Source organism: Primulina eburnea, chromosome 1 (genome assembly GCF_022965805.1).
Source record: "Primulina eburnea isolate SZY01 chromosome 1, ASM2296580v1, whole genome shotgun sequence".
NCBI lineage: Eukaryota > Viridiplantae > Streptophyta > Magnoliopsida > Lamiales > Gesneriaceae > Primulina > Primulina eburnea.
Genome location: NC_133101.1, coordinates 59,315,981 through 59,340,218, shown reverse-complemented (window position 1 = coordinate 59,340,218; position 24,238 = coordinate 59,315,981). Strand labels below are relative to the sequence as shown.

The following is a 24,238-nucleotide window of genomic DNA, read 5'->3' as shown; positions in this document are numbered from 1 at the left end:
GATGAGGAAAATGGAATCAATTGTTTGACCAACAATCTTTCTTGCTCCCATTTCTGTAAACAACGTAGACTTGAAAACCTTGGTATGATTTCCATGACAAGTGTACTAAAAATAAATTTTGAATGAAATTTTCAATGAATTTATTTTGGACCAAATAATATGTGTGTGTTGCGTCGATTCTCCAAGATAAGAGGATTAGTGGGGAGTAGGGAGAGTAAAACACACAGACAAAAAGAAGAATCTGCGATGGCCGGACACACAACTGAATCACACAAAATCTGCAAAACTCTCAGGCAAAAATTTAGTGTTCATCTTCAAGCAACTTGTGTCTTTTTAGTCACTTCCAAATTATTTTAGGCCTTTTTCGTTACGGATTTCATCGAATTTTGATGTAATTTTCGTATTTGCGAATTTATGAAAATAAATTCATGTTATGAGTTTGTTTTATTCAATTTCGAAAGTCGTTTCTATCAATTTCTTTTATTTTGATACATATTAGTTTAAGATATTAGAATCGCCGACCAAATTTTGATATATATACGTGTGTGTACATATGTATACATGATTAACTATATATGTTTAATTGTTTTAAAATTTTCTTGTCTAGTAGAGTATCCGATATTATGATTCTTTGCAGACGCATATTCACCGGATGAGCGCTCGTTCTAAGAAAAAATAAGCAAGACAATATTTTTTCTTGGTACAAGAAAAACAAAAATAAATTAAAAGTGTCGTAAATTAAATAGAAAAAATTCTCGTGTGATAGGCTATCCTGAGAAATTATTGGTGAGGAATCGAGCTCACAATAATTTATTAAACAACCACATATTTCATCAACTTAAATATTGGACGAGATAAGATAATTATTGTAATATTTTTAATTTCAAAATAAATGTCTTGTTGTTTATTAAATTTATTTATTTATTATTTGTTTATATAGTGTATCGATGTGGAGCACATTTCAACTTTTCACACAACTTACCTTCGTTGTCCACCGAGTAGACATAAGTTAGCTACCACTCCCTCACAGGTATGAAACTGACTTTACATATATTATTATTATTATTATTAGATTTGGAAAAAAAACGATCGAGGACAACCTTAGCAAAAATAATTTTTGTCCACAAATTACAGAATTCTCCGACTTCGGAAAATGTCGAATTTAAACAGTTGTTTTTGATTTAACAACAATAGCCAATTCAATAATTTTGATGGAAACTATTTATTTAGTCATGTTCTTGAAAAAATTCACAAAATAAAGTTTTCCATAAATCATTTAAGTTAAGTAATTATACCTCGGATGAATTTGCTTTCAAAAGACAATATATTTTACAATTTTTGTACAATGTTTTAAGAGAACAACACCAAAATATAGCATATCATTATTTTTGTTTAATTATTATTATTATTATTATATGGTTATTTTTTTCTTCTGTCATCTGGGAATGAACTATGGGCTTCTTCCCTATAGAGATATGTTTATGTCATTACATCATAAGTCCACGAGTCGATTACCATGTCATTGTTTGATCGATCGATATTGTATCGTTGGTCAATAACGAATAGGTTAATGACTTGCAATATAATGCTGGAAATGAAAAAAAAAATGTTTTATTTGAAAGAGATTGAATCAAATGCTGAATTATTAGGGCATTGAAAGAGATTAGCCATCTACTTTGTTGTCAAGTTTTTATAACTTGAATCAATTGCTCCAAATGATGAAATCGCTCACCTTAGGCGCCCCTCATCCCCGGCCCGACAGGAATGTGAGAGGAGGTAAATCATGGTGACTCAGTCAACCAGCTTTTATAACTTGAATCAAGTTTGTACATGAAGTGGAGCCACTCGTATTATACTGTATTAATTCGAGAGTTTGTTTAGTGCACGTTGAAGAGCAACTGTTGTGAATTATGATATTATAAAAAAAAAAAAAATCAGATTAATCATTTTGTCAGCACACATTCTAGGTCAGATATGAAAACACCATTTACCAAATTATTGGTTATATCACTTGACTTAATTTAGAATGTGGGGATAATTTTTTATTATAATATATTACATTCACCAAATTTATTGTAAATATTGACAGAATTTGCTCGTCTGATAAATAAATATATGTGAAACTATCTCACAAGAGACCTGCTAATTAAAGATGTCGTTAAATTAAAAAAAAAAGTTTATGTAATAAATTAAATATTTAAAAATTTGGAGTGATGATAAGATATATATTTCAATGCAATTAGTCATTAAATTTGAATAAATTTCGTTTCAAGGTTGCAGCTGTCCATACTTTGAATTAATTACCTCTTTTCGTCAATCTGTATTAAGTTCTCAATATAATACTAAAATATAATGTCTGTAATAACAATTTTATGTACTAACATTTTTCGTATAACGTGTGCCCGCCAATTAATAGTGTGAAATACAGACCATATACAAATTTTAAAAAGTGTTAGATATATTGTGAGAATGTCTCACGGATTTTTATCTATGAAATGTGTCGATCATACTCATATTTAAAAAGATTCATGTTTTTTAGTTCTTTAAAATTATATTATGTTATATTATTTATTTTTTTAAAATCAAATGTTGTCATATGACCCAAAAAAATAGGAAGATAAACTAGCCTATTCAAAATTGTGGACGAAGAGACTTCTCAACATTCATCACTAATTGTAAAAATAAAATAAAATTGTGAATAAATCGATGATTTATAACTTATATGATATTAATATTTCAAGTTTGAAACAAGATTTCAAATTCCAAACTCGACTGTATTTCAACTGCTAGGAAAAATAAAATTGTCGACAAAGTGATCATGATCTGGCTTCTCAGAGTGAGCATGATCGATTTGATTCAAATTTTGGTTCGATTAATTCAAAAATCTAAATTTTCTTTTATACAAATTGAAATAATCCACTTCTTATAAAAATTCGGATAATTTTGTGTGAATATTAATTAAATTTTTTTTTAATAAAAATCTATTTTGAATTTATTTTTACAAAAATTTGGTTAATTCGAGTAAAACTGTAATAATTGATTTTAATTCAGTTTGATTTACCAAAAGTTCGATTAATCAAACATAAGTTTAAAATCAAATCTGTTATTTCGATCCTTTAAGTTTCAACCAAAATTTTGTTCATCCTAATTTTGGCAATATTATTTTTTATTATTGTTATTCTAAATTTTATTAATTTTAAAAATTCTAACACTATTGCTATAATTATCAATTATTTATTTTATATGATCTATTATTATTATTATTATTATTTTATCAATATGATTTTTTTTATTTAAATAACATAAAAAACAAATATATTGTATATTAATAAAAAAACAAATGAAATGGAAGGTGAAATTACAATTTTGGCCGGGGCAGACCAGACCGTACATTGGGGACACAACCCTCCTCTGTTTCAAACAGTCGTGAATCAGAATCGGTCTGTTTGTTGTTCGATCAATCGATAGAGCAAACAGAAAAATGAGCGGAGCGGGGAAGAAGGTGGTGGATGTGGCTTTTAAAGCGGGCAAGAACATCGACTGGGAGGGGATGGCCAAGCTTATGGTATCCGACGAAGCTCGCAAGGAGTTCGCCACCCTCCGACGTGCCTTCGACGAGGTCAACTCCCAGCTCCAGACCAAGTTCAGCCAGGTCGATTCTTGATTCATTTTTCCTCGTCTCATGTTTGTAATGTGCCTAAGATTTATTTGCGCGTTTTTTGTCTCTGTAAATTTGTTTTGTGTCACATGGGTTTTGTTTGTGTAATGGGAGTTCTTTTTATCTGTTCTCTTGTTGGGTTTTTATGTTTGATGCGGCAAGTGGTTCTGATTCGATTTATCTTTACAATTGTAAAACTTAGATGATCTGGGCAGAATGTGAAAGGAAATGAGTGAAAAAAATGGACGTTTATCTGTTGAGTGATTGTGTTTGTTTCACGGCGCCGCGGAAACTTTATTCATATACAGAATTTAATTTTATTCCTACCCCAAGCATTGGGGCTGGGTGATGTGGTGGAACAAGAGTGAGGTCTCATCCCCTGGGATTGCTAGCTTCTACAACTGGCATTGAAATCAAGGAAAGTGTAATTGTTTTGATCTAAGTCATTTTTAATCTTGAAATTTGGCTTCCAGATCAAAGCTCGTGTATGGTAAATGATTGTTTTTATGATCTTTGTGATTTCGGACTTTAGATCGACAATAGGTAAAAGAATAAAAAAGTGTATTTCTTCGTGTTAAATATGGTATACGAAGCCTACTATGCTGTGGCACATGGCATATATTTTTTATACGTGGCTAGTTGCTAGCCCTTTTTCATTGATTGCATCCACTGAAGTCACCGTAGAAACGGGAGCTTTACTTAGCTGTTGAGTATGTTTTTCATTTGATGGAAGGGAAGTCGAATAATGCATGGCATTGGAAAAAGTGTTATTGAAATCAACCTCATTACTTATCTGGAATTTCAAATTGCAATTTAGCGACGTTCTTCAAGAATAAGAAATATATGACACGGTTATACGTTGATCTTACGATGTGAAATCTTGTTGACATTTTTGGCCAAGGGATCTGGTGCAGTGACAAATGATGAAATGAAATGAATGTTTTCCTTCTCGCTGATGTAAAAGTGAAACATAAGCTTTCTTTTCTCCTCATTGGCTCGTTTGCATTGTTTTTCTAAATAATTGTATGGAACGGTTGTTGCCTCAAGCCCTCAGCTATCCTGGCTTTGTCTTTGCTTAAACCTTGTTATGCTCATGTTCCATGCACATGCGTGAAAGAATTGTTTCCTTGATAAAAATTTAAATCTTTAGTTTGTTGATTCCTTTGTTTTTTTGAAAAAAACTACTCCGTAAAATAAATAAAGAAAGTGTAACATGCCTTCTCATTGAATATCTGGCCTTAGTTGTCCATTGATCCACACACCATTTGGTATCATCATTTTGTGTTTTTTGTTCTCGAACTTCGTTACTGCTATGTTTTCTAAATATATTGGAGACTATAAAAATTATGGTGTTATGATTTCGTCGCTTTGTAATGGGTCCTACTTTTTTTGTTTTGTTTTTAAGAGGCAGTTCAGTCCTACTTCAACTGAGCAAAGGTGTTTTTGTATGACAACTGTTATAATTGTCTGCAATTTATCTGATCTTTAGACAATATGATGTACTATGTCCCATGTCAACTACTCCCTCCATCCGAACTATATAGGATTCTTTTCTTTTTTCGGTTGTCTTAAATATACAGTTCAGTTTCTACATTTATTAGCATATTTTCGTGTTTTTTTACTAATATATCCCTATTACAAAAGTCTCCGAAAACGTGCAACCATTTTTTGAATAAATTAAAGAAAAATAGCGATCAGTGTGAGAAAAAGATAAGTCTATATATGTGAGACGGGGTGAGTATTATCTGTTTCTGCCTTGTGATGCTCACATATAAATTACATTTGATTTTACTTTCAATTCTCAACTTTTCAGGAACCAGAACCTATAGACTGGGAGTATTACAGGAAAGGCATTGGCTCTCGCTTGGTTGATATGTACAAGCAAGCTTATGATGGTACACATAATATGTATCTGTTAGTTTTGCATTTCATTTACTTCCTGTTTTGTGTTAATTTTTTTATGGAGCATTTGATCTATAAATGGTGAAGTTGCCAATTACTTTCTGCATTTGTGTATTTAAACCATTTGGTTGTCTGGTGTAACGTGGGGTTGCTGTTTGCATTTTTGTATTTAAACCATTTTGTTGTCTGGTGTAACGAGGAGTTGCTGTTTTGCCCATACATTGACCAATAGTTTATTTGTATTTCAAATCTGTAGAAGGCTATTTTCTCCTAGACTGCAATTGATTCATTCATTTGTCGTTTTTCTTAATAGCATTGGGATCTTCAACAAATTGAATTTTATATTGATTCACCATTCAGTAATATTTAGAGACTGGTTATCAGATTATCATGTCTTTACTTTTGACTTGATTTACAAAGCAGCTGATAGATAGCTAGTAATAAAAATTGGAAATCTAATATCATGGTTGATTGATTATGTTTGATATTATTTGATCTAAGTGACGATAAGAAGAATAGGAGAAGGCTGAATCTTGCAAGAACATACATGTCATGTGTCTTAAAATCTGTATTAGAGCTTCTATAATTTTAGTAGTAAAGACCAAGTTCCATTCTAAATTAAGCATACTTATTTTAGCCCCCAGTTCCATAGCCTTAAAGGAATAATAAATAGAGATTAAGACATGAGACCTATGAAACATGATTAATGCCTCCAGTCTATTATCATATCTAAATTTCATCTTATGGCACTCGGAATGTTTTAAGAAGTTTCTCTCGTTTGTTAAATAATAAAGATGCAATTCTTGGTTGGCTTCCATAAGTGTTGTTGAAAAGTTCCCCAGCATTGTGGAATTTGGCTCAACTAATTGGTGTTATTACTTTCTTATTGTGCAGAAATCAAAATCCCACAGTATGTTGACAATGTCACTCCTCAATACAAGCCTAAGTTTGATGCACTGGTGAGAAGGACCAGGAGTCGTATCTATATCTGTGCCTCTTTCTAGAAATTTAGAAATATCTGAACCTTTCTGTAAACAGTATATACTATCCAATGCATAATCCTGGTATAAATTTAAGAAATATAGTTGCACCTGCTCTGGAACTATTGCTCCTTGATTCTTAAATATTTCCAGAAACTGCAAACTGAACAACCCATAACAAATATTGGAATCATCTCGTAATCCAGAGCTTTTCTTGTGTGTTCCAGATCATCATCTTTACAATGTTCTTTGTTACAGCATGTGGAAATAGTTAAATACTGAAGATAATGTAGTGTCTAAAAGTGTTCCCGTTAGTAAATTTATTTCACACTCCAGAATAAGTATCATGTTTATGACAATTTTTGTATCCTGAGGTAGGTCCAAATTCCGATCCAATATGAACTTGTTTCCTAGATTAAGTTTGGAAAGTGAAAGCATTTTATATGTGGATTATCTTGAGTTACAGTTGGTAGAGCTGAAAGAGGCCGAGGAGAAATCATTGAAGGAGTCTGAAAGATTAGAAAAAGAAATCGAGGAAGTCCAAGAGTTAAAGGTGAAGTTGTTGTGTTTCTCGCATCTTTTTTTCTTTTTTGGTGAATCCTGTCTTATCATCTTTCTGTCTCTCTTTCACACACACAAGCACACACTATTCCTCATACCTTTTTATTATGAAACAGAAGAAGCTTAGTACAATGACTGCTGATGAATACTTCGCAAAGCATCCTGAGCTTAAGAAGAAGTTTGATGATGAAATTCGAAATGACTATTGGGGCTATTAGTTTCAACTTCATGTTGATGTAGTGTTTCTTGAGGCCAGTTTCAGGTGAATACGAATGCTACTTTGAAATAAAGGGCAGGCCAGGTTTGTTTTCTCATTTCGTTTCTCCAGAGTATTCTGAAGATTAACAAGAATACTCTACCCTTTTGAAAACCTTGTTTCAGCTTCATCAAAATGTGTTATACATGGAGAGATGATTTTAATACTCGAGGCTACCGTGCACTCATATATTATCATGTTCTCCGACTTTTGTCTTGTGTCTCAAATCATGTTGAATGTTCTGCATAATTTTCTTTTTGCACAATTCTTTTGTTTGAAGGGAATACTTGTAGTCCAATAATCTCCATTGTTTTATACTCAAAACATAGACTCGATAAATAATTTCGGCCTTAAGAGGCAGACAATGGATTTCTTGAACTCTAAATCCCACTATTTCAAGTTAAGTGCTGAATTCCCTAATACGGCGACAAACAATAGACATTTTTAGTGCCAACTCTTGATTTTTGCATCGTTACTGTTCATACTTTTCGAAGATAATCCACAATCATTTCTTAAAATGCCGGCTGAGTATCGATTTATTGCGAAATTCCCAGAATTAGTGTTCGACAGTGAAACACTTTAATCGCTTCAAGTACTTGCTCTATCTGTCATTCGAAAGGTTCATAAATGGAGAAATTACCATATTTGTTGGCACTCTAATTTTGTGCCGAGCTTAATAATTGTGGGCAGCTGGAAGGTTGATTTCTATATTTCACATTTACAAGTGGTGCACAATAATGTCCCATCTTTATTTTTCATTATTTTGTGTGGCAACAGCATTAAATTGAGAAACCCAAAAAATTCATCAAGTACCCACTTTTTTAAATGAACATTCGCCACTCCAAAAATAATAATAAAAAACCATCCAAAAATATCTCATTCGAATTTGAGCCAAACTCAAAAACAAAAATCATCAAATGAAAAAACGGGTTTGTATCATAGAATCGGAAGCATATATTATATTGAATATTAGCAAGTTTTGTATTGAAAATAAGGTTATCTGATGCATACACACTGTACAATGAGTTGGAAGATGAGATAAGGTATGATGCCTACAGTCAGTGAACATGCGTGTGTGTGTCTATATATATATATATATATATATATATCAATGAAGTTTGATCTTAAACAGCATTTATGTGAATACGACTCAGATTGACACATTATAGTATTTGATGTTGTGAAATTTTATATTTAATAGATGGACGTTACATCAACGATATTCATATAGTTGTTCATGATGCATCCATTTTCAAAGATATATAAAATTATATTTATCGTTTTGATACATCCATTTTTATAAATAGAGAGGGCTATTTTTTTAATAAAAAAAAGACATAAATTTCATTTTAAGGTTTTTTTTATCATTTTAAAAAAAAAACGTTGTTTAAAAAGGGAAGTGTGGTACAATGCGACCAAAAAAACTGAAATTGTTAATCTGTTCTATGGATTTCTTTCCCATTTTTAAATTTCAAAGAGTGATAAAATAAAATCTTGATTCTTGTCAATTAAAATATTATTTTCATATATATTTCTCCATTTAAATATTATTATTTTCATATATAATAATAATAATATTTAAATGTAGAAATAAATAAGTTATTTTTTTATATTTTGTTAAGCAAACATTAAGTGGGGTGTATTCATTCTATATTTTCAAAGATTTTTAATGAATTTTTTTAAATGATGGACTTTTGTAGAGTTGATGGATTTTTATTGACTTTTAGGGAATCTCGTAGAATTGTAAAACAATTTTCATAGACTCTTATAGACATTTTTTTAAGATTTTTGTAGACTTTTGTAAACTTTTTCATAGAATTATGTGAATTTGTAGTTTATAATTGTGATTTATTTTTTATTAATTTTTTTAAAATAATTATTAGGACATATATAACCTCTTTAATTTTAAATTATTATTTTTTTTTATGAATGTAAATGAATTTTACTTACTTAAAAGTTAAATCAATTTAATTTGTGAAAAACGACAAATGAACTATCCAATTTATTGAAATCAAAATTTCAATTTTTTACGTCAATTCAACATATTAATGAATAATATTTTTATAAGTTCATAATAAAATTTTATTAAAAGAACACTCAAAATAATGAGTAGTCTTTTATAAAAAAAATTCAATCATTACTGACAATTTGATCAACATCGTTCTACATTCCATTGGCTGTGATATCCCTCCATGTATTAGCATTTGCTCGTTGTTTTTTTTATTATTAAATAAATGATCAAAGTCGTCACCTTCATAAACTTGTGCTGATGAAGACAATTGAGCTTCATTATGTAGTTCAATTTGAAATTCATCAAATTGACACTTCTTTCAAAGAAAATTGTGTAATATAGCACATGCCAATACAAGCCCTGTTAGAGGTGGGAAAAAATAACGAATTTTCGGTATACCGAGATTACCGTGACAAAAAAAATACTGAATTTACCGAATTTTAATTATACCGAAGATTTCGGTACAGTACGGTAACAATACCGAATTTTTCGGTACGGTAACGATATCCAATTTGAAAATTTTGGTATATACCGAAATACCGGAAAAATATACAAAAAGTTTAAAATATATAATATTTTAAAACAATAAATTATAAAAAATTTAAAATGTAGGTTTTTTTGGTTCGGTATACCGAAAATTTTGGTATAGTATCGATATGAATTTCCTTATACAATAATTTAAGATATATTAACTAAAATTAAAGAAAATAATTAAAAATAAATTGTTATATAATAATTAATAAAAAAATTAAATTTTAGTTTTTAAAAAGTACAAATAAAAGGAAAATAAATAGATGAGAAATGAATGAAAGTTTGAATTAAATGTACATCCAAATCTTTAGGTTGAATCAAAGATTTTTATTGGCATTTTATTGTTGTATTTTAGGCTATAATTCTTGTACTTAATAGAATTTCATAGAGTCATTAAAATTCTATTGACATTTTGAATACCTATAGACTTTTGTAGGGTTTTTAAAAGTCAAGTTTGAATACCAAATGATTTTTTAAAATTCTACAAAAGTTTATATTGAATACCACTAAATTTTTATGGAGTATATAAAAATCTAGATTGAATACCTTTAAACTTTTAAACTCCATAAAAGTCGTTAAAAGTCTATTACCAATACAAATGTAAAGCATGAAAGATTTATGTCCAATTTTTCAATACTATTTTCACTGCAATTTCTTGGGAGGAATAGGCGCAACCAGTTAACGGCCGTTAGCCCCCGTGCATGGCGGACCCCACCACGACGCCATCGCTGTCATCAACCCGCCACCCCCACAATTGCAGAGCTACTATTGGCGATGTGGCATAAATCTGGCCCTTGATTCGGTCCCAAGCTACCTACTGCCCCATGAATATTGCAGTTCGGACCCCTACCTGGCTACCTCTGTCCATTAATGGCAAAAAAAAAACAACTCATGCAAATATTGTAGACTGCATAATATATAATAATCAAGAAAACGGCGTCTGATTGTCGATAGCTTTGGCTGTCCATTTCATACATATGTATGAATACAAATACAACGGAATAGTTGCCAGAACCTACTGTAGTCGTATTCGAGTATAAGGTTTCAATATAGTGTGGGAAAGCTTGGAAGTAGACGCCGCTGTGGGATTTGTTTTTGGGACCCATTTGTGGAATTCTGTTAATGTCTGAGGTTAACGAGTCAACGGCCTGGAGACCGGAATTTACGAATGTTCTTGACGAGGGCTGTTGGACAAAATGGTTACAATTATAGCTCATCCCGAGTGGAGGGAAGAGCTCCGGTAGTGGTTGCTGGAGATTGGAGGTTTCAGGTGGCCGAGTTCGCGAAAGGGGCGGCGGAGATGAGTCTGGAGTTTGGGAAGGGAGTGAGAGATGTATTGAAGCAGAGCTTGTTGCGGGATGATTCTTTGATAATGAAAAAGTTTGAGGGACCATGTGCCAAGATTTGTGGGAAATTGAGGTTTTTGAATCGGTATCTGCCAGAGGATCGTGACCCTTTTCATGCTTGGAGCGTGATGGCTTGTGTCTGGACTCTTGCTCTTGCAGGTGATTGTTGGTACAGTGTGAATTTGCTCATGTTTTGTCGGATTTTACTGGAATGCTGTTTCTTGAATGTGACTGAGATTCTTATAAAGTGGTTTTACCACACATTTGGTTCTATGTTTGAATTATATGGAAACTAGCTTGTTTAATTTCCAGGTATTGCTGGTGTGAACTCTAAACGGGCATCACTAGTTGTGTAGTTCCTGAACATGCCTTATTTGGCTGTGAAGTTAAGAAAGAATGGTGGACAAATTGGGAGGATGAGAATATCTAAATGCATTTGTCAACTTGGCATTGATTCTTTAAAATTCGGGCCTTTTGCAAGATACTAGGGGGTAGGATGCACAAACACATGGAAGGACATGGTCTAATTATAGCAAGTGTTGTACTTTCAAAATCTTGTAGTTCCAAGATCCTAAATTGGATGTTATATCTAGCTATATGGAAGATCTTGGTATGAGAATTCAATTAAACAAAAAAAGTTATGGGAAGCCTATTCAAAGTTCTTTTGAAATATGTGACTTTCTTGTTGTTTGATTATCAATTTTCTCTTGTAAATTTTTAGATTTCCGTAGTTTCTCTCTAACTAAAAGGCAGGACGGGTGTAGTTGACTGGGGCACTGTGGTTGATAAAAACTAGACCCAAATTTGCAAAATTTTGTCCTAAATTTGTTGTTGAACATGGAATTTGCTGTGTGTGATGAAAGAATAGTTCTTTTTCCCGTTCAGATTGATACTGATAGAATGAACTTGATCTGCAGCTTTAATTGTAAATACTAATCACCCTACAACTCCTTTGGTTAAACAAATGAAGATTCACCCTACTAGCGGTAGCCTCATACTGCTTCCAGATGGGAGACGCTTAGCCTATCAGGAACAAGGTGTTCCTTCTGATCAAGCTAGATACTCAATGATTGTTCCCCATTCTTTCCTTTCATCTCGACTGGCAGGTATTTTTTTTTATATTAACCATATTTTATTTGGCTGGTAAATAGTTTGATATGCAGTAAAATAGGAAAGTTTGATATGCAGTAAAATAGGAATGCTAAAAGTTTCACTGAATTTTTTATGTGGACTCTGTTTTTTTTTAAACTAGGAATTCCTGGTATCAAAGGTTCCTTACTGCAAGAGTTTGGTATTCGGCTTGTGTCCTACGATCTTCCTGGCTTTGGGGAAAGCGATCCTCATCCCGATAGGAATCTCGAGTCATCAGCTTTGGATATGTTCCACTTGTCTTATGCTGTGAATGTTACTGATAAGTTTTGGATTGTGGGGTATTCTATAGGAAGTATGCATGCTTGGGCTGCTCTTCGGTACATTCCTGATAGGATAGCAGGTTAATTCATGTACTAATCGATGTCTTTCTGTTATTTGAGCCGAAGAATGTTACAACTGTAGCTTCGATTTATGGTGGAAACCAAATGAGTGACTCTTGCCTTCTACAAATCATTTTGACACATTTTTTGTTAATTTTTAAGGTGCTATCATGGTTGCTCCGATGATTAATCCGTATGAACCCAGACTGACCAAGGAAGAGGCACGAAAAATCTGGGGGAAATGGACAACCAAGAAGAAAATGCTGTACCATTTAGCCCAGAAATTTCCTAGATTACTTCCATACTTCTATCGTAGAAGTTTCCTTTCTGGAAACATTGGTCAGATGGAAAACTGGTTTTCCATCTCATTTGGGAAAAGGGTGAGTGATCTAAACTAAAAGCCATAAAACCAGTGAAGAATTTTATGTGTTCTTAGTTAATATGTTTGGTGAAATCTATAGGATAGAGCTTTGATAGAGAGACAGATGTTTCAAGAATTCTGGCTGAGGGATGTTGAAGAATCAATTCGACAGTTAAATGTGAAACCATTTGTTGAGGAAGCAATCTTACAGGTTTCAAACTGGGGTTTCAGCATTGGAGACCTCGAAGTACAAAACAAACACAAGGGCAAAGGGGTTCTGGTGTGGCTTAAATCAATGTACAGTTCTGCTGAAAAGAGATTTGACGGTTTTCTTGGCCCCATCCACATATGGCAGGTTAGTTAACGATTCACTTGTGTTAAATACAAAACAATTGTCGGCCCACCTTCCATTATCTAGATCCTTTTCGATGAAATGATTTCAAGAAGATATCAATGACATTAGGTTAATGCTCAAAACTTTTGGTGCACAAAGTCCCTTATATGTAAATAATTTGGTTTTGGGTGCTTGTTTCTATACCTTTATCGCCTGATGCATGAGTGTGTTGTGTTTATTATTTTTGACCAATTTTCTTATGGGCTGGACCTTTTGGGAAAAAGCAGTTGCGATGATGGATTTCAATTACCTAATTAGATGGTTTTTTATTATGTTTATTTACTGTACTTGGGATTCCTATTGAAATAGGGAGGTGAAGACAGAGTTGTCCCTCCATCAATGAGCGATTTTGTGCAACGGGTTTTACCTGATGTCATGCTGCATAAACTTCCATACGAGGGCCATTTCACATATTTCTACTTCTGTGATGAATGTCATCAACATATGTTTAGTACAGTTTTCGGGATTCCTCGAGGCCCTCTTTCCAGAGATGTGGATCATGGTCGGATAGATGATGAGGATCAAAACACGGATGTGATTTTCAGTGATACAATAATTGACAGCGAAAATGTTTCTAGTTTAGCTTAAAAATGTTGGTGCGGGAAAACACGGATTTTCTTGATTTCTACTCTTGTTTTCTTGATTGTAATTGAAGTGAGCTAACGAAAAGTATAGGATACGATACATACAGACATTTGTCGAACTGGCAAGTTTAGTATCACATGGACTGTAAGTCTGTAAAGAATGACTAAAACAACATCTTGCAAAGAAATTGAAGACCTTGTAAACTTCAATTCTGTTCATCTCTGTTACGCCCTTCTGTCTATACTATTTGATTTATTGGTTTCGTAATGCATGATGCTCTCACTTCTCATCTTCAGCAGCTTGTTTACATGCAGAATTTGTTTTACCTTTGATGTTTCATGAGAGCTTGCAATTGATGACACAAATAAATTGAAGTACTTTTATTGTGCTTGATATTCTTGATGCATTTTTTTGTGAAGCTTCTTTATTGGTTAGTGCATTTTTTTATCATTTGAGAAGAAAGGTATAATATATACTTATATTAACTCAGTTTTAGTCCATTAGTTTTGTCCCAAGGATAAAATTAAATACGTAGAAATTCGCTCTATTGTAGTTGATAATGTTCAAGTTAGTCTCATTTTTTGTCATCTTCTATTTTGTTATATTACAATCATGCGGATGAAAATCCTTCATGATAGCAAGTGATTCAAGTTTTTTGTGACGAGACTTGAAAGTTATAGCAGTTGATTTACCGATTCGTCATAAAGTCTTTTTTTTTATCAATCGTTAATGAATTTTTGGCTAGATTTGAGAATAATTTGAAAATAATTTTAGAAATCTTTTTTCTCCTTAAAATGTATGGTAGAAGAAGCGATCTTTATGTTTGGTTTCTAGTTGTTGCTCGAAAGCTATAAGATGTAAATCTGTCTTGTACATATACACATCATTTATTTGAACATTTTTTTCCTGATTTATTTTTTCGTAGTTTTCTTCTCTTTGAAGTTTTGAAATTTGTAGACTCTGTTGAATATGATGCTAATACCAAACATTCTTCGAAAAGAAAGAGGGAGGATCATTACGAGATCCTGCAATGCCCGTGCGGTAAAAGCATTGCCGGAATCAGTGATCCGAGGAAAAGGGTTCTGAGTTGTGCTTCATACTTGTAATATTACCGAAAAAACAGTGAGAGCTTATGATAATGAAGCTCAGAGGATCAGAGGCAAGAAAGCGAAGGTGAATTTTCCTAATGATGCTTCAGGCATTGCTTCAAGCTAAACATTATAGTCAATTCCAGCAAAGTGTTACTTCTCAGGGAAAACCAAGTCTCTGTTCAGCCTAACGTGGATGAAAATACAAATTTTATGAACATTTTGAATTGTTTATGACTACTATGATTCTTCTGGTTTCATGGAAAAGAGAGCACAAATGAAGCCTATGATGGCTACACTGATGCCTAAACTCTTGAGCTAAAACTACTTACCCCAGATGATGGGGCTAATATTTACTCAGCTCTGAACAAGGGAGTAATTCTTTTGTCTGCTCTGATTTTGAGGACAAACTGAACTCATATTTGAGGACAATGGTCTACCAAAGAAAGCAATGTCAACTTCAGAGGATTTAATGTCCGTTTGGATAACACTGTGAACAAGCTTGTTAAAGAACTCTTGGTTTTGGAGATGCAGTATCTTAATACCACAAATTTGGTTGCTTCGATTGAAGCCTTTCTCAATGCAGACACAACTCAAGATTATCGAATGTGACGGATCTTCGGTCTTTGGATGACGATCCTGCAATGTTGGGTGGAATCTACTAAGTGTGCTTGCTACGGGTGCCATCTTTAGTGTAAATATGGATATATTTCACTCGCTTGTTTGTAGGCTTAGGCATATATATTCTCTCTCAATTACAAATGCCAATGTGGTAGATTGTGGTTTGACGTTCTTTCTTATAATAGCCGGTCTAAGTGTGTAAACGAACCGAATCGAGCCGAATATGATGAAAATTTGAATGCTTGAGTTCGAACTCGATTCGAAATTCGAAAATTTTAAAACTTTTGGTTCGAATTCGTTTTGAAATAAAACTTGAGTTTGAGTTCGGCTCGAAAGATTCAAATTATCGTTCGAAAATAAGTACCAATCTAAAATTATTTATTTACTTATTTATTTAATATATAATTATTTATATTAATAAATATTAAGACTCGCGAGCGGATCGATAACGAGAAATCGAACAAAATAATTTGCGTTCAAGTTGGGTTTGAAAAAATTTCGAACATATTTGACCTCGACTTCGATAAACGAATCAAATATTTTTGAAATGGACTCGAAAAAACACTTTTAACTCAAATACGTATCAATTATGTTTGGAACCTACTCAAAAAACACCGGTAATCCTGGGCGTAACAGTAATCTACACCATTGTCCTTTCGATCTGGTTTGGGATTAACAAAGTCTCCAGACAGACGAATTGTGGGCTCCTCAGCTCCGGATTGCTCTCACTGGTAAGTGCCGATCGCCGATCAATTCCTCTCCGTTTCAAGCCATGATACGACACCGTTTCAGTATCCTTCAAATCTTGTTGCTGTACTGCTTGTTTGTCTTGTGCTCCAAACATGATTCTGCGGGAGCTGAAGTTATCGCCCTAACAACCGAGACTTTTAATGACAAGGTTAGAAAATTTTTAAGTTTCTATTTCTGGATTTCTATACGAGATCATACTTTGTGGCTTTGGTACTTTGGAATCATCGCATAGGGATCTGGAGCAATATGATGATTACTTGAATAATTGTTTAACGTGGTATTCCTATGAATATTATTGGAGTTTTCTGGTCACCTAATTAAAATATTGGCCCTAGTGGTTCGGTTATATCAGAAGGTTGTGAGCTTTAGCACGATCTGCTCGATGCCCATATTGTGTTGAAGTTAATGTTTTCATGTGAAATTGACTTTTAGTATGTTTTACATTTTATTTGGAAAGTTATATTTTGTTGAATTTTTCACTCATTAAATGCACATTGAATGGCACCTGATAAAAGAGGCAACGAAATGGGAGGCATGGAAATATAAGAATTGGGATGTTTATATAAAATCTAGATGATTTATGTGTTCTGGATATCTTTTTGTATCGTTATGTTTTAAAGTCTCTTTATGTATAATTTAGGTTCAAGAGAAAGACACGGCATGGTTTGTAAAGTTTTGTGTTCCTTGGTGCAAGCACTGGTAAGTTTCAATTTTGAAATCATTTTTCAACTTTAGGAACGGTTTGAAAACTTGAATACAGTTGGTATTGGCTTCACAATGGTTTAACTTATGTCCCAGTAAAAATTTGGGGACGCTATGGGAGGATTTGGGAAAGGAGATGGAAGGCGAGGATGAGATTGAGATTGGTGAAGTCAATTGTGGAACAAATAAACCAGTGTGCGCTAAAGTAGATATCCACTCATATCCTACTTTCAAGTTATTCTATAATGGAGAAGAAGTTGTGAAATATCAAGGTAATGATTTGTTTGAATTTATATTCACGGTTTTAATTTTTAGCTACTTATTGTTTGAACTTTGATGTCTATTATTCCTATTACTTCCTTCGCATGAGCTTTATCAGTGATACTGCTAAACCAGCAGGAAGACTATTTAAAGTCTGTTTGAGAAGCATGCCCCTAATATCACATGGATACCCATTTATTTTCACTTCCTTTTGTCTTAGACTTTGGAATGCTATGAAATGAGGTTAAACCACTTTCTTCGTGGAATGGCTCAGAATTATATGATTCTCTGATGGGCAAAGCATTATGCTAAACTTACGCAAATACCTAATTGAATAATGTACTCTTACTCTCCCACACCATCAAAGTATCTGCATTGCTCCATTTGTCAGGTTTCATGCCCACGAGCCTGCGCAACCATCAAGCAATGAGCTAGTGACTACATTGTAAAAGTTCTCAGTCTGTGAAAATAATTCATTTAAATTGTTGGACTGATTTATCATGCATTATCTTGATAAACTTTTTCAAATTTCTTGAATAGTCCCATAAAATCATTCAGAGAAATGAAATCGCAATATTAAAGTTTTCTTCCCAGCTTTAAACATCCTTTCTTGAATTTTGAAATGCTTTCTCAGGACATAAAGTTGATTGGGAATAAAGCATATGTAAAAATATTACAAAAGTAGCTTATAATTCGCAAGATCAATAGCCCTTATGCGTTTTATCTGGAGATTCTCTTATATTTACGTTTCTTGTCATTGCTCTTTTTATAGTGAATTTGTGATGCATTTGCCCTCATAAAAAGTTGCAAAATGAATAAAGTTTGTTGCTAGAGCTGAAGAATTTCAGCTATTACTAGTTCTAACTTGTAGATTCAAAAACTGAATGTTTCAGGAGCCAGGAATGTGGAATCACTTAAAACTTTTGCTCTGGAAGAAACAGAAAAGGCAGCTACAAAATCACAATTCAACGATGATGGCGAATTGTAAACTTTCTCGACGAAGTTGATTTCGACCTATCTTTTTCTTTTACCCTCTTCGGTAGTGAGTGGATGCATGAGTTTTCTAGCATGCCAGTGTAGATTACTTTATTTATATCTCGTAAATTCAGAATTTTCTCATAGTTGAGAACTTTTGGTGTCGCAAATTTTTGAAGATATTAACTACGTATATGTAAAAGCTTTGACAATTGGGTTGTGCTCCAAGAATTTATCGAATTTAGATGCAGTGATGGGTTGTTTTTCTGGATATTGACACCACCTCTGACAATCCACGATGGTTACCCTGGTAATGGATGTCATTTCGAGGATCCTAGCATATATACAACCGCAATGTTCTTTGCTAGCTTTGAGCTGCATGACACAAATTGTTGAAAGACATTAAAATGGAATGAATTTTATTGTTCTGGAAGAGTTTCTTGTAAAGATATTTTGTGCCGGAAGTTTTATTCCTGATAAACCAATTTGATGAGAATATCTTTTGATTCCGAGATTCATGATCTCGATCCTTAGTGTTAGTTTGCCATCTCACTCACGGGTTTCTTTTGTTATTTTGTAACCTTTTTACAAGGTTTGTCAATGCACCACCACGCTTTTGATTATTTGACAGCAACTCTCCATTTCGGCGTAAAGTTCAACGTAATCCTTAAACCAAAATTTTGCGACTCCTGTAATCTTATATGCCGATAACATCTTTGGGTTTCAGGTTTAAGGGTTGCGTTTGTGTTATTTTGCTTTTGCGGACTTTATTTGAAAGGTGTTGAAAAATAATTTAAAATGTGTGTATTGAATATTTGAATGTTGAAAATAAGAGTTGTAAATATTGAAAATTAGTGTGTGATGATGTAGGTGATGATGAATTTTATTTTTGGATTATGTGTAAAGAAACTCTATAAATAGATCTCTCATTTGTGAAGAAAATCACAATTGAGTAGAGAGAAAAATATTATAAAGTGTGTAGTTTGGTAAATTTTGAGAGTTTGAGATTTTTACTTTTTACCATAAATTTTTACTTTTTCACAACACGTTATCAGCACGAAGCTCTAAAAGTCCTACATACTTTTCCAAGCTCCAAACAGAAGAAAAAGGTAACAAAAGTAATAATATTTATTTTACTGTTATTTATTTATTGTGTATTTATTTAATATACAATATAATGTTATTATTAGAAACAATAAAAATAAATTTTTCATAAACTTGTTATAAATCCTGGGAGGATGTTAAGACGACATCTCACACTCCCGGTAAGGGATACGACAAGTATAAAAGCCTATAAGATTTTTAAACAAAATAAATTATGACACTCATTATAATATTATGATATGATATACATAATTATTTAAACATGTCTAATATTATATACACCATATTATTACCATAAAATTATACAAATACATACCTTTATTTTTTTTTGTACACCAACTGTCATAAATGGTAAAAAACGGCTAGTTTTTGCCCTATAAATATAATCTCACAAACACATTCAATCATTCCAACTTTCTCTTGTTCTCTAAAAATTATTCTTCATCAAATTTTTCGAAGAAAAAAGAAGATGGCTTTCTCAAGGTTATTTTTAATTATTTTGGTTATCATACTCATGAATCTTGTATTTATCGGAGAATATCTTACTCGTGCGTTTTCTTTATTTTTACAAATGTTTGTACTTGTTGTTTATCCGTTAATTTGTATTGCAATATTTATTAACTAATAAAATGCATCGTAATTTTTTTTAGTACCACCATGTCAAATTTAACAAAGCTCAAATTTGTTGCGCTCGACATCACGGGAAAGATTATATGCCATGGACTTTCGATGTAGAAATGCATCTTGAGTCATTGGGTCTAAGCAAGATTATTAAAGAAAATGACATATGTACATCACAAGAAAAGGCAAGAGCCATGATATTTTTGCGTCGACATCTCGACGAGGGATCAAAATGTGAATATCTGACTGAAAAAAAATCTCATAGCTTTGTGGAAAGGATTGAAAGAAAGATTTGAACATATAAGGGAAGTTATACTTCCGACCGCCCATGATGAATGGAATATGTTAAGATTCTAAGATTTTAAGAAAGTCAGTGATTATAATTCAGCGATGTATCGAATAATCTCGCAGCTAAAATTTTGTGGACATGAGGTCACAGAATCTGAGATGCTTGAAAAAACATTTTCCACGTTTCATGCATCAAATATTACTCTACAGCAACAATATAGAGTACGTGGATTTGCGAGATATTCTGAGCTTATCGCCTGTCTTCTTGTGGCGGAAAAAAACAACGAGCTATTAATGAGAAATCATCAGTCCCGACCCACTGGATCAACAGCATTTCCAGAAGTAAATGTTGTAAGTAAAAATGAATTTAAACCTCGGAACCAAAATCGAATTCAAAGACAAGATTTTGGTCGAGGTCGAGGTCGAGGTCGAGGTCGTGGTCGTGGACGTGGACGTGGAATTGGTCGTGGACGCGGCCGTGGTTTTGAAAATAATAGAGATAGTTATTTTTATAACTCATCTCAAAAGAGCGTCCCAAACCATCCACAGAAAAGGCATCATGAGAATACAAGTGTTAATGAGAATCAGTCAAAAAGATATGAAAGTTCTTGTTACAGATGTGGTACTCCAGGACATTGATCCAAAGTTTGTCGAGCCCCTGAGCACCTTTGTAAACTTTATAAAGAATCATTAAAGAGGAAAGAAAAGGAGACCAACTTCACTTAACGCAGTGACCGTTTGAGTGATTCAACTCATTTTGATGCTGGTGATTTTATGAACGATTTCTCTGGAAACGATCAATATGTTGGTGGGATAGAAATGAACAATATTGATGCTGTAGATTTTCTTAACGATTTCTCTGAAAATGAACAATATAATGGTAGAATATAAATGTACAATAATTTATTTTTCATGTATTCATAGAATAATATTTTATTGTATAATTATGATATGTGTTATATTTAAATATATATTGCCAGTAATTTATTTCATTGCATATTTTTTTGAAGTTCAAATATGGAAAATGCTATGAGCAAAGCTGAAGTTTGCATACCCGATAGTGGTACAACGCACACTATCCTCCGAGATAAAAGATATTTCGTGGAACTAAAACCAACAAAAACAACGGTGAATACAATATCAGGTCCTGTAGACTTGATTAAAGGATGTGAAGCACAATTTTTGTTACCTAATGGTACAAAATTTTTGATCAATGATGCTTTATATTCACCACAATCGAAAAGAAATTTGTTGAGTTTTAATGATATATATTCTCATGGGTATGATACTCAAACAATGAATGAAGGGAATGAAAAATATATGTGTCTTATCACATATAAATCAGGAAAGAAATATGTGATTGAAAAGCTACCAATGCTCCCTACTGGATTGCATTATACACATATAAGTCTCATTGAATCAAACATGGTAGTTGATAATTCTTCAATATTAACCAATTGGCATGATCGATTGGGACATCCTGGTTCAACAATGATGCGAAGAATTATAGAAAATACACATGGTCATCCACTGAAAGACCAGAAGATCTTTCAGAATAATAAGTTTCAATGTAAAGCATGTTCTCTTAGAAAACTTATTATAAGACCATCACCAGTCAAAATTCAAACTGAATCACCAATGTTTTTTGAACGTATTCAGGGTGATATTTGTGGACCAATCCATCCACCATGTGGACCATTCAGATACTTTATGGTATTGATTGATGCCTCCAGCAGATGGTCCCATGTATGTTTATTGTCAACTCGAAATGTTGCATTTGCAAGATTACTTGCTCAAATAATAAAATTGAAGAATCAATTTCTCGATTATACAATCAAGAAAATTAGACTTGATAATGCTGGTGAATTTACTTCCCAAACTTTCAATGATTATTGTATGTCTATGGGAATCATTGTTGAGCATCATGTTGCTCATGTAAATACACAGAATGGATTGGCTGAATCATTAATTAAACGTCTGCAAATGATTGCTAGACCAATGATTATGAAAACAAAGCTCCCTATTTCTATATGGGGACATGCAATTTTACATGCTGCTTCATTAATTCGCATCAGACCAAGTGCATATCATAAATATTACCCATTGCAGCTTGCATTTGGTAAAGAACCAGACATTTCTTATTTGAGAATTTTTGGATGTATGGTGTATGTGTCTATGGCACCACCACAACGAAAGAAAATGGGACCTCAAAGAAAGGTTGGAATTTATATCGGTTATGATAGTCCATCAATCATTCGATATCTTGAACCTCAGACAGGAGATGTGTTCACAGCACGTTTTGCTGATTGTCATTTTAATGAGGAAATATTCCCAATGTTAGGAGGAGAACAGAAACATACCGAAAAAGAAATTACATGGTATGTATCATCATTGTTACATCTGGATCCAAGAACAAAACAATGTGAAAAAGATGTACAACAAATTGTACACTTGCAAAGAATAGCAAATCAAATACCAGATGCATTTGCAGACACAAAAAGGGTAACTATATCATATATACATGCTGCAAATGCCCCTGCTCGAGTTGAAATTCCAAAGAAACAAATTGAAGATACTCATGATGTCATTAAACGCTTGAAGCGTGGAAGGCCAGTCGGTTCCAAGGATAAAAATCCTCGAAAAGAAAAATTCATAGAGAAACACGATGATCACAAAATAAAGAATGATGTTTCTGAAGAAACACATGATGATCACAAAATAGAGAATGGTGTTCCTGAAGAAACACATGATGATGAAAATGTTCTGTCAGAACCACAAACTGACGAGAATCATGAAATCTCTATCAATTATATTAATACTGGAAAAATATGGAACCGAAAAGATATAGAAAAAATTGATGATTTATTTTCTTATAATGTGGCAATCGACATCATAAATGATAATGAAGATCATGAACCAAAATCTTTTGGTGAATGTAAAAATCGCCAGGATTGGATAAAATGGAAAGAAGTCATCCAGGTTGAATTGGATTCGCTAAATAAACGTAATGTTTTTGGACCTATAGTCCTTACACCTAAAGGTGTAAAACCTGTTGGATACAAATGAGTTTTTATTCGAAAGCGAAATGAGAAAAATGAAATAGTAAGATATAAAGCTCGACTTGTTGCACAAAGTTTTTCTCAAAGACCTGGAATAGATCATGAAGAAACGTATTCTCCCGTGATAGATGCAATTACGTTTTGGTATTTGATTAGCTTGGCGGTATCTGAAAATTTAGAAATGCGTCTTATGGATGTTGTTACAGCTTACTTATATGGATCACTTGATAGTAATATATATATATGAAAATCCCTGAAGAATTTAAGATGCCTGAAGCACAAAGTTCAAAACCCAGAGAATGTTATTCTGTGAAATTACAAAGATCGTTATATGGGTTAAAGCAATCAGGTCGAATGTGGTATAATCGACTAAGTGATCACTGAATGAAAAAAGGGATATGTAAATAATTCAATATGCCCTTGTGTTTTCATTAAGAAAACAACATCCGGATGCGTAATTATTGCTGTATATGTTGATGATTTAAACATCATTGGAACGAAAAAGGAAATTCAAGAAGTTGTGTCATACTTGAAGGAAGAATTTGAAATGAAGGATCTTGGAAAAACCAAGTATTGTCTGGGTTTACAAATTGAACAAAAAGAATGCGGAATGTTTGTTCACCAGACAAATTATACAGAAAAGATCTTTAAACGTTTTAATATGGATAAATCAAATCCTTTAAGTACTCCAATGGTTGTTAGATCATTAAAC

At 32.9% G+C, this 24,238-nt stretch overlaps 3 protein-coding genes across 3 annotated transcripts; all 3 read left to right on the top strand.

Moving 5' to 3' along the window:
- The first annotated feature begins 3,378 nt into the window (after positions 1-3,378).
- Positions 3,379-7,622, top strand: LOC140835092 (ATP synthase subunit d, mitochondrial-like). Its single transcript, XM_073200439.1, has 5 exons — positions 3,379-3,652; positions 5,472-5,553; positions 6,455-6,519; positions 7,007-7,093; positions 7,218-7,622. The coding sequence occupies exons 1-5, from the start codon at positions 3,482-3,484 to the stop codon at positions 7,317-7,319; spliced, it is 507 nt and encodes a 168-aa protein (XP_073056540.1). The 5' UTR covers positions 3,379-3,481; the 3' UTR covers positions 7,320-7,622.
- A 3,153-nt stretch (positions 7,623-10,775) lies between these two features.
- Positions 10,776-14,266, top strand: LOC140835083 (uncharacterized). The gene is made up of 6 exons (XM_073200426.1): positions 10,776-11,404; positions 12,163-12,351; positions 12,498-12,737; positions 12,880-13,097; positions 13,179-13,433; positions 13,782-14,266. Exons 1-6 carry the CDS (start codon positions 11,068-11,070, stop codon positions 14,058-14,060), a joined length of 1,518 nt encoding a protein of 505 aa, XP_073056527.1. The 5' UTR covers positions 10,776-11,067; the 3' UTR covers positions 14,061-14,266.
- Positions 14,267-16,351: 2,085 nt separating this feature from the next.
- LOC140835076 (protein disulfide isomerase-like 5-1) lies at positions 16,352-18,725 on the top strand. Its single transcript, XM_073200412.1, has 4 exons — positions 16,352-16,664; positions 17,157-17,215; positions 17,315-17,490; positions 18,373-18,725. The coding sequence occupies exons 1-4, from the start codon at positions 16,539-16,541 to the stop codon at positions 18,465-18,467; spliced, it is 456 nt and encodes a 151-aa protein (XP_073056513.1). The 5' UTR covers positions 16,352-16,538; the 3' UTR covers positions 18,468-18,725.
- Positions 18,726-24,238: the final 5,513 nt, after the last annotated feature.